The sequence below is a fragment of the Sebastes fasciatus genome, chromosome 2 (assembly GCF_043250625.1).
Source record: "Sebastes fasciatus isolate fSebFas1 chromosome 2, fSebFas1.pri, whole genome shotgun sequence".
Lineage (NCBI taxonomy): Eukaryota > Metazoa > Chordata > Actinopteri > Perciformes > Sebastidae > Sebastes > Sebastes fasciatus.
Window position 1 is genome coordinate 1,042,484 of NC_133796.1, and position 10,377 is coordinate 1,052,860.

The 10,377-nt window shown below is 46.6% G+C and overlaps 1 protein-coding gene across 2 annotated transcripts in view; it reads right to left on the minus strand.

Moving 5' to 3' along the window:
• Window positions 1–9,895, minus strand: part of LOC141781301 (sodium/hydrogen exchanger 5-like) — a 30,986-nt gene extending 21,091 nt beyond the window's left edge. The window contains exon 1 of one of the 2 annotated variants that reach the window (XM_074656952.1): window positions 9,524–9,895. In XM_074656952.1, coding sequence (XP_074513053.1) covers window positions 9,524–9,833 — 310 coding nt within the window. In that variant the 5' untranslated portion in view covers window positions 9,834–9,895. Of the gene's footprint in view, window positions 1–2,694; window positions 2,828–9,523 lie in introns of those variants that run through there. The other variant, XM_074656960.1, reaches the window with a different exon arrangement.
• Between the last annotated feature and the right edge of the window lie 482 nt (window positions 9,896–10,377).

Here is a 10,377-nt window from a genome sequence, read left to right on the forward strand (position 1 = left end):
GGTCAGAGACAGCAGGATGAGAGACGGGTCAGAGACAGCAGGATGAGAGACGGGTCAGAGACAGCAGGACGAGAGACGGGTCAGAGACAGCAGGATGAGAGACGGGTCAGAGACAGCAGGATGAGAGACGGGTCAGAGACAGCAGGACGAGAGACGGGTCAGAGACAGCAGGATGAGAGACGGGTCAGAGACAGCAGGATGAGAGACGGGTCAGAGACAGCAGGACGAGAGACGGGTCAGAGACAGCAGGATGAGAGACGGGTCAGAGACAGCAGGATGAGAGACGGGTCAGACACTCAGACAGCAGGACGAGAGACGGGTCAGAGACAGCAGGACGAGAGACGGGTCAGAGACAGCAGGATGAGAGACGGGTCAGAGACAGCAGGACGAGAGACGGGTCAGAGGCAGCAGGACGAGAGACGGGTCAGAGACAGCAGCAGGACGAGAGACGGGTCAGACACTCAGACAGCAGGATGAGAGACGGGTCAGAGACAGCAGGACGAGAGACGGGTCAGAGACAGCAGGACGAGAGACGGGTCAGAGACAGCAGGATGAGAGACGGGTCAGAGACAGCAGGACGAGAGACGGGTCAGAGACAGCAGGATGAGAGACGGGTCAGAGACAGCAGGATGAGAGACGGGTCAGAGACAGCAGGATGAGAGACGGGTCAGAGACAGCAGGATGAGAGACGGGTCAGAGGCAGCAGGACGAGAGACGGGTCAGAGACAGCAGCAGGACGAGAGACGGGTCAGACACTCAGACAGCAGGATGAGAGACGGGTCAGAGACAGCAGGATGAGAGACGGGTCAGAGACAGCAGGATGAGAGACGGGTCAGAGACAGCAGGACGAGAGACGGGTCAGAGACAGCAGGATGAGAGACGGGTCAGAGACAGCAGGATGAGAGACGGGTCAGAGACAGCAGGACGAGAGACGGGTCAGAGACAGCAGGACGAGAGACGGGTCAGAGACAGCAGGATGAGAGACGGGTCAGAGACAGCAGGATGAGAGACGGGTCAGACACTCAGACAGCAGGACGAGAGACGGGTCAGAGACAGCAGGACGAGAGACGGGTCAGAGACAGCAGGACGAGAGACGGGTCAGAGACAGCAGGATGAGAGACGGGTCAGACACTCAGACAGCAGGACGAGAGACGGGTCAGAGACAGCAGGACGAGAGACGGGTCAGAGACAGCAGGACGAGAGACGGGTCAGAGACAGCAGGACGAGAGACGGGTCAGAGACAGCAGGACGAGAGACGGGTCAGAGACAGCAGGACGAGAGACGGGTCAGAGACAGCAGGACGAGAGACGGGTCAGAGACAGCAGGACGAGAGACGGGTCAGAGACAGCAGGACGAGAGACGGGTCAGAGACAGCAGGACGAGAGACGGGTCAGACACTCAGACAGCAGGACGAGAGACGGGTCAGAGACAGCAGGACGAGAGACGGGTCAGACACTCAGACAGCAGGACGAGAGACGGGTCAGAGACAGCAGGATGAGAGACGGGTCAGAGACAGCAGGATGAGAGACGGGTCAGAGACAGCAGGATGAGAGACGGGTCAGACACTCAGACAGCAGGACGAGAGACGGGTCAGAGACAGCAGGACGAGAGACGGGTCAGAGACAGCAGGACGAGAGACGGGTCAGAGACAGCAGGATGAGAGACGGGTCAGAGACAGCAGGACGAGAGACGGGTCAGAGACAGCAGGACGAGAGACGGGTCAGACACTCAGACAGCAGGACGAGAGACGGGTCAGAGACAGCAGGACGAGAGACGGGTCAGAGACAGCAGGACGAGAGACGGGTCAGAGACAGCAGGACGAGAGACGGGTCAGAGACAGCAGGACGAGAGACGGGTCAGACACTCAGACAGCAGGACGAGAGACGGGTCAGAGACAGCAGGACGAGAGACGGGTCAGACACTCAGACAGCAGGACGAGAGACGGGTCAGACACTCAGACAGCAGGACGAGAGACGGGTCAGAGACAGCAGGACGAGAGACGGGTCAGAGACAGCAGGACGAGAGACGGGTCAGAGACAGCAGGACGAGAGACGGGTCAGAGACAGCAGGACGAGAGACGGGTCAGAGACAGCAGGACGAGAGACGGGTCAGAGACAGCAGGACGAGAGACGGGTCAGAGACAGCAGGACGAGAGACGGGTCAGAGACAGCAGGACGAGAGACGGGTCAGAGACAGCAGCAGGATGAAAAGACGACCTCTTCATCTTCATCACTTTAAAGCTGGTTTATGGATCTTTTGGCTCAAATACAAAACAACAATAACTGAAACTCAAATCAACACCATGTTGGTCCGTCACTAAACTCTGTCTGACTTCCTGTCTCCTTGTCTCCTCTCCTTGTCCCCTCCCTGACTCCTCTCCTTGTCTCCTCTCCTTGTCTCCTCTCCCTGTCTCCTCTCCTTGTCTCCCCTCCCTGACTCCTCTCCTTGTCTCCTCTCCCTGTCTCCTCTCCTTGTCTCCCCTCCCTGACTCCTCTCCTTGTCTCCTCTCCCTGTCTCCTCTCCTTGTCTCCCCTCCCTGACTCCTCTCCTTGTCTCCTCTCCCTGTCTCCTCTCCCTGTCTCCTCTCCTTGTCCCCTCCCTGACTCCAGATGATGGATAGAAACGTAAACACAGACGGAGGTTGGTGTGTTTCAGTCACTTCCTGTTTGTGTTAGCGTCGTATGAATCACTGACCTGAGACCAGCTGGACATTTTCATTACGACTCTACGAGCTGGGAATTCCTGTTTTCTGACCCAGACTTGAACGCAACATGAGAACGTCTGCCTGACCTTGACATGACCCCGATGATGACTTCCTGCATGGATGCCACGACTCCTCCCAGCTGATGACATTAGTTACGTTACCGCGGCAACGAAGGCATGATGAGAAGATACATTAGTTACGTTACCACGGTAACGAAGACATGATGAGAGGATACATTAGTTACGTTACCAAGGTAACTAAATCACGATGAGAGGATACATTAGTTACGTTACCAAGGTAACGAAGACATGATGAGAGGAAGAGTTAGACTCTAAAATATTTGGAAGTTTTAACACACACACACACACACACACACACACACACACACACACACACACAGCTGATCCTCCCATGCAGCAGACGGACAGCGAGGACATTCAGCTGCTCAGCAGGAAGTTCAGACACTAAAGCAGAGACAGTTCAACCATTAAAACCAGTTCAACCATTAAGTGCCAGTAGCCACTACTAGCTACTGGCACTACTAGCTACTGGCGCTACTAGCTACTGGCGCTACTAGCTACTGGCGCTACTAGCTACTGGCACTACTAGCGCTACTTGCTACTGGTGCTACTAGCTACTGGTGCTACTAGTTACTGGCACTACTAGCTACTGGTGCTACTAGCTACTGGCACTACTAGCTACTGGCGCTACTAGCTACTGGCACTACTAGCTACTGGTGCTACTAGCTACTGGCACTACTAGCTACTGGCACTACTAGCTACTGGCACTACTAGCTACTGGTGCTACTAGCTACTAGCACTACTAGCTACTGGCCGATAGCCGGTTGTTTGTGAACAGAGAGGTTAATCAATCACCACAGTAACGGCTGACAGCCCATTGTTGGATTAGAAGATAATAAAAGTGATGAATTACAGCCGTTATTACAGCTGCATACAGCTGGCAGGAAGCTGTCATACAGCCGGCAGGAAGCCGTCATACAGCCGGCAGGAAGCCGTCATACAGCCGGCAGGAAGCTGTCATATGAGCGTGCACGGCGGTGCGGTCCCGTGGGTCAGATGAGCGTTCATTATGGCGAGGAGAATAACTCTGGATTCAGCTGTTAGTTCATTTTACTACTTTTAGAACATCATGATTTAAATGAGGATATTTAAGTGTTCATACTGGGAAGTTCATTCATTCATTTTAAAAAAAGTAATTCAATAAAAATGTCAGAAAAACATTCCCAAAAAAGAGTTTAAAAAAAGTTTAAAAAATTTCTGAAAATTGTTCGAAGAAAAGTTTTAAAAAAGTAAGAAAAGAACATTCTGATATCAATGAAGGATATTTAAGTGTTCCTACTGGAAGTTGATTTCTATCCTCTGATTTACAGACGTCTCTTTGTACGTCCACGGACCACAGTGGTGGTTTCAGTCCAAAATGGCGGCAACACTACAGTAGCGCCATCTAGTGGCAGAAGAGTTTCACCTCTTTGCTTCTAAACTGTTTAGTTGAGTCTAAACATGACATTTGTTGACATTTTTGACAACGTTTTTGTCTCAGATGGTCTCAGATGGACTCTGGATGAACAGAGCCTCAGTGTGACTTCACCACGTTAATAAGAAGAGTGAGTCCTGAAGTAGAGAGTGAGTCCTGAAGTAGAAGGTGAGTCCTGAAGTAGAGAGTGAGTCCTGAAGTAGAAGGTGAGCCCTGAAGTAGAAGGTGAGTCCTGAAGTAGAGAGTGAGTCCTGAAGTATAGAGTGAGTCCTGAAATAGAGAGTGAGTCCTGAAGGAGAAGGTGAGTCCTGAAGTAGAGAGTGAGTCCTGAAGTATAGAGTGAGTCCTGAAGTAGAGAGTGAGTCCTGAAGGAGAAGGTGAGTCCTGAAGTAGAGAGTGAGTCCTGAAGTAGAAAAATGATTGATAAATATATTCAACTTTGTGTTTTCACAGCTCTCTGCTGCTGGTTGGACGTATAGTTATAGTTATATATAGTGATGACATCATAATAAACAACTACGTACTAACAGTAATAACCTCTACTGTCTCTATAGACTAACAGTAATAACCTCTACTGTCTCTATAGACTAACAGTAATAACCTCTACTGTCTCTATAGACTCACCGTAATAACTTCTACTGTCTCTATAGACTAACAGTAATAACCTCTACTGTCTCTATAGACTCACCGTAATAACTTCTACTGTCTCTATAGACTAACAGTAATAACCTCTACTGTCTCTATAGACTCACCGTAATAACTTCTACTGTCTCTATAGACTAACAGTAATAACCTCTACTGTCTCTATAGACTAACAGTAATAACCTCTACTGTCTCTATAGACTAACAGTAATAACCTCTACTGTCTCTATAGACTAACAGTAATAACCTCTACTGTCTCTATAGACTAACAGTAATAACCTCTACTGTCTCTATAGACTAACAGTAATAACCTCTACTGTCTCTATAGACTAACAGTAATAACCTCTACTGTCTCTATAGACTAACAGTAATAACCTCTACTGTCTCTATAGACTAACAGTAATAACCTCTACTGTCTCTATAGACTCACTGTAATAACTTCTACTGTCTCTATAGACTAACAGTAATAACCTCTACTGTCTCTATAGACTAACAGTAATAACCTCTACTGTCTCTATAGACTAACAGTAATAACCTCTACTGTCTCTATAGACTAACAGTAATAACCTCTACTGTCTCTATAGACTAACAGTAATAACCTCTACTGTCTCTATAGACTAACAGTAATAACCTCTACTGTCTCTATAGACTCACTGTAATAACCTCTACTGTCTCTATAGACTAACAGTAATAACCTCTACTGTCTCTATAGACTAACAGTAATAACCTCTACTGTCTCTATAGACTCACTGTAATAACCTCTACTGTCTCTATAGACTCACTGTAATAACCTCTACTGTCTCTATAGATTCACTGTAACAACCTCTACTGTCTCTATAGACTCACTGTAATAACCTCTACTGTCTCTATAGACTAACAGTAATAACCTCTACTGTCTCTATAGACTCACTGTAATAACCTCTACTGTCTCTATAGACTAACAGTAATAACCTCTACTGTCTCTATAGACTCACTGTAATAACCTCTACTGTCTCTATAGACTCACTGTAATAACCTCTACTGTCTCTATAGACTCACTGTAATAACCTCTACTGTCTCTATAGATTCACTGTAACAACCTCTACTGTCTCTATAGACTCACTGTAATAACCTCTACTGTCTCTATAGACTCACCGTAATAACCTCTACTGTCTCTATAGATTCACTGTAATAACCTCTACTGTCTCTATAGACTCACTGTAATAACCTCTACTGTCTCTATAGACTAACAGTAATAACCTCTACTGTCTCTATAGACTCACTGTAATAACCTCTACTGTCTCTATAGACTCACTGTAATAACCTCTACTGTCTCTATAGACTCACCGTAATAACTTCTACTGTCTCTATAGACTCACTGTAATAACCTCTACTGTCTCTATAGACTCACTGTAATAACCTCTACTGTCTCTATAGATTCACTGTAACAACCTCTACTGTCTCTATAGACTCACAGTAATAACCTCTACTGTCTCTATAGATTCACTGTAACAACCTCTACTGTCTCTATAGACTCACCGTAATAACCTCTACTGTCTCTATAGACTAACAGTAATAACCTCTACTGTCTCTATAGACTCACTGTAATAACCTCTACTGTCTCTATAGATTCACTGTAACAACCTCTACTGTCTCTATAGACTCACTGTAATAACCTCTACTGTCTCTATAGACTAACAGTAATAACCTCTACTGTCTCTATAGACTAACAGTAATAACCTCTACTGTCTCTATAGACTCACTGTAATAACCTCTACTGTCTCTATAGACTCACTGTAATAACCTCTACTGTCTCTATAGACTAACAGTAATAACCTCTACTGTCTCTATAGACTAACAGTAATAACCTCTACTGTCTCTATAGACTCACTGTAATAACCTCTACTGTCTCTATAGACTCACTGTAATAACCTCTACTGTCTCTATAGATTCACTGTAACAACCTCTACTGTCTCTATAGACTCACTGTAATAACCTCTACTGTCTCTATAGACTCACTGTAATAACCTCTACTGTCTCTATAGACTAACAGTAATAACCTCTACTGTCTCTATAGACTCACTGTAATAACCTCTACTGTCTCTATAGACTAACAGTAATAACCTCTACTGTCTCTATAGACTCACTGTAATAACCTCTACTGTCTCTATAGACTAACTGTAATAACCTCTACTGTCTCTATAGACTAACTGTAATAACCTCTACTGTCTCTATAGACTCACTGTAATAACCTCTACTGTCTCTATAGACTAACTGTAATAACCTCTACTGTCTCTATAGACTAACTGTAATAACCTCTACTGTCTCTATAGACTCACTGTAATAACCTCTACTGTCTCTATAGACTAACTGTAATAACCTCTACTGTCTCTATAGACTAACTGTAATAACCTCTACTGTCTCTATAGACTAACAGTAATAACCTCTACTGTCTCTATAGACTAACTGTAATAACCTCTACTGTCTCTATAGACTCACTGTAATAACCTCTACTGTCTCTATAGACTCACTGTAATAACCTCTACTGCCTCTATAGACTCACTGTAATAACCTCTACTGTCTCTATAGACTCACTGTAATAACCTCTACTGTCTCTATAGACTCACCGTAATAACCTCTACTGTCTCTATAGACTCACTGTAATAACCTCTACTGTCTCTATAGACTCACTGTAATAACCTCTACTGTCTCTATAGACTAACTGTAATAACCTCTACTGTCTCTATAGACTCACTGTAATAACCTCTACTGTCTCTATAGACTCACTGTAATAACTTCTACTGTCTCTATAGACTCACTGTAATAACCTCTACTGTCTCTATAGACTAACTGTAATAACCTCTACTGTCTCTATAGACTAACTGTAATAACTTCTACTGTCTCTATAGACTAACTGTAATAACCTCTACTGTCTCTATAGACTCACCGTAATAACCTCTACTGTCTCTATAGACTCACTGTAATAACCTCTACTGCCTCTATAGACTCACTGTAATAACCTCTACTGTCTCTATAGACTAACTGTAATAACTTCTACTGTCTCTATAGACTAACTGTAATAACCTCTACTGTCTCTATAGACTCACTGTAATAACCTCTACTGTCTCTATAGACTCACTGTAATAACTTCTACTGTCTTCATACCAACAGGAAGTGACTTTCATCAGAACCGACAACGGACCGCCCACAGAAGACCGACTTTCATCAGAACCGACACTGGACCACCAACAGAAGACCAACTTTCATCAGAACCAACACCGGACCACCAACAGAGGACCGAGTTTCATCAGAACCGACATCGGACCACCAACAGAAGACCGACTTTCATCAGAACCGACACCGGACCGCCAACAGAGGACCAAGTTTCATCAGAACTAACACCGGACCACCAACAGAAGACCGACTTTCATCAGAACCGACACCGGACCGCCAACAGAAGACCGACTTTCATCAGAACTAACACCGGACCACCAACAGAGGACCGACTTCCATCAGAACTAACACTGGACCACCAACAGAAGACCGACTTCCATCAGAACTAACACCGGACCACCAACAGAAGACCGACTTTCATCAGAACCGACACCGGACCGCCAACAGAAGACCGACTTTCATCAGAACTAACACTGGACCACCAACAGAGGACCGACTTCCATCAGAACTAACACTGGACCACCAACAGAAGACCGACTTCCATCAGAACTAACACCGGACCACCAACAGAAGACCGACTTTCATCAGAACCGACACCGGACCGCCAACAGAAGACCGACTTCCATCAGAACTAACACCGGACCGCCAACAGAAGACCGACTTCCATCAGAACTAACACCGGACCGCCAACAGAAGACCGACTTCCATCAGAACTAACACCGGACCACCAACAGAAGACCGACTTCCATCAGAACTAACACCGGACCGCCAACAGAAGACCGACTTCCATCAGAACTAACACCGGACCACCAACAGAAGACCGACTTCCATCAGAACTAACACCGGACCACCAACAGAAGACCGACTTCCATCAGAACTAACACCGGACCGCCAACAGAAGACCGACTTCCATCAGAACTAACACCGGACCACCAACAGAAGACCGACTTCCATCAGAACTAACACCGGACCGCCAACAGAAGACCGACTTCCATCAGAACTAACACCGGACCACCAACAGAAGACCGACTTCCATCAGAACTAACACCGGACCACCAACAGAGGACCGACTTCCATCAGAACTAACACCGGACCACCAACAGAAGACCGACTTCCATCAGAACTAACACCGGACCACCAACAGAAGACCGACTTTCATTTATTTTACATAACTAAACTTTAAATTGAAATATTGGTACCAGTATCACAAACCAGTACTTATAAGAGACCAGTACCTATCAGAGACCAGTACCTATCAGAGAGCAGTACCTATCAGAGACCAGTACCTATCAGAGAGCAGTACCAGGTACATCTCCAGTCTCTTTTTTGGACTCATGAGACTTTTTCAAGACTTCATTGGTTCATCAGCCAGAACTCTGGTTCTGATCCAGCTCCCAGTCTCTGGTCCTGGTCTGATACTGGTCCCGGTCTAGTTGAGGTCCTGGTCTGATCCAGCTCCCAGTCTGGTTTAGGTCCGGTTCTGATACTGGTCCCAGTAGAACCCCACCCACCCCCCCAGAGAGGACTCACGGATCTTGGCCACGCTGGCCACCAGCAGCCAGGTGGCGATGATGAAGGGGGTCTGGACGTAGTTCCACTCCAACTGGACCACCCGGTACCCCCCACCGTGGTGCTTGTCCTCCTCTTCTCCGGGACCGGGACCGGGACCGGACGGCTCCACCGCGGACCGGGCCGAGGCGACACCGGGAGCAACACCGGCCCGGGGCGGAGGGAGGGGGACCGGGAGGAGCGGCGGAGAGCCGGACCCGGACAGGTCGGCTCCGGTGGAGACAGAGAGAGAGACCATCAGCATCATCAGACCGAGCAGAGACATCCTCATCCTCCTGGAGCTCAGCGGACTGACAGACTCCCAACAGAACCTTTATACCTCCAGAGACCTGCAGCCGGTCCACCGCATCAACGCGCACACACACACACGCACACGCACTCTCTCCGGTATCAGGAGGAGGAGACATGTGATCCGCCCAGTCCTTTAAAGAGACCGAGACACTGCAGGTACAGTCCCGCTGCAGGAATACTACTACTAGTACTACTAATACTACTATACTACTATACTACAATACTACTATACTACAATACTACAATACTACTATACTACAATACTACTAGTACTACTAATACTACAATACTACTATACTACAATACTACAATACTACTATACTACTATACTACAATACTACAATACTACTATACTACTATACTACAATACTACTACTACTACTAGTACTACTATACTACTATACTACTATACTACAATACTACTATACTACAATACTACAATACTACTATACTACAATACTACTATACTACAATACTACTAGTACTACTAATACTACAATACTACTATACTACAATACTACAAT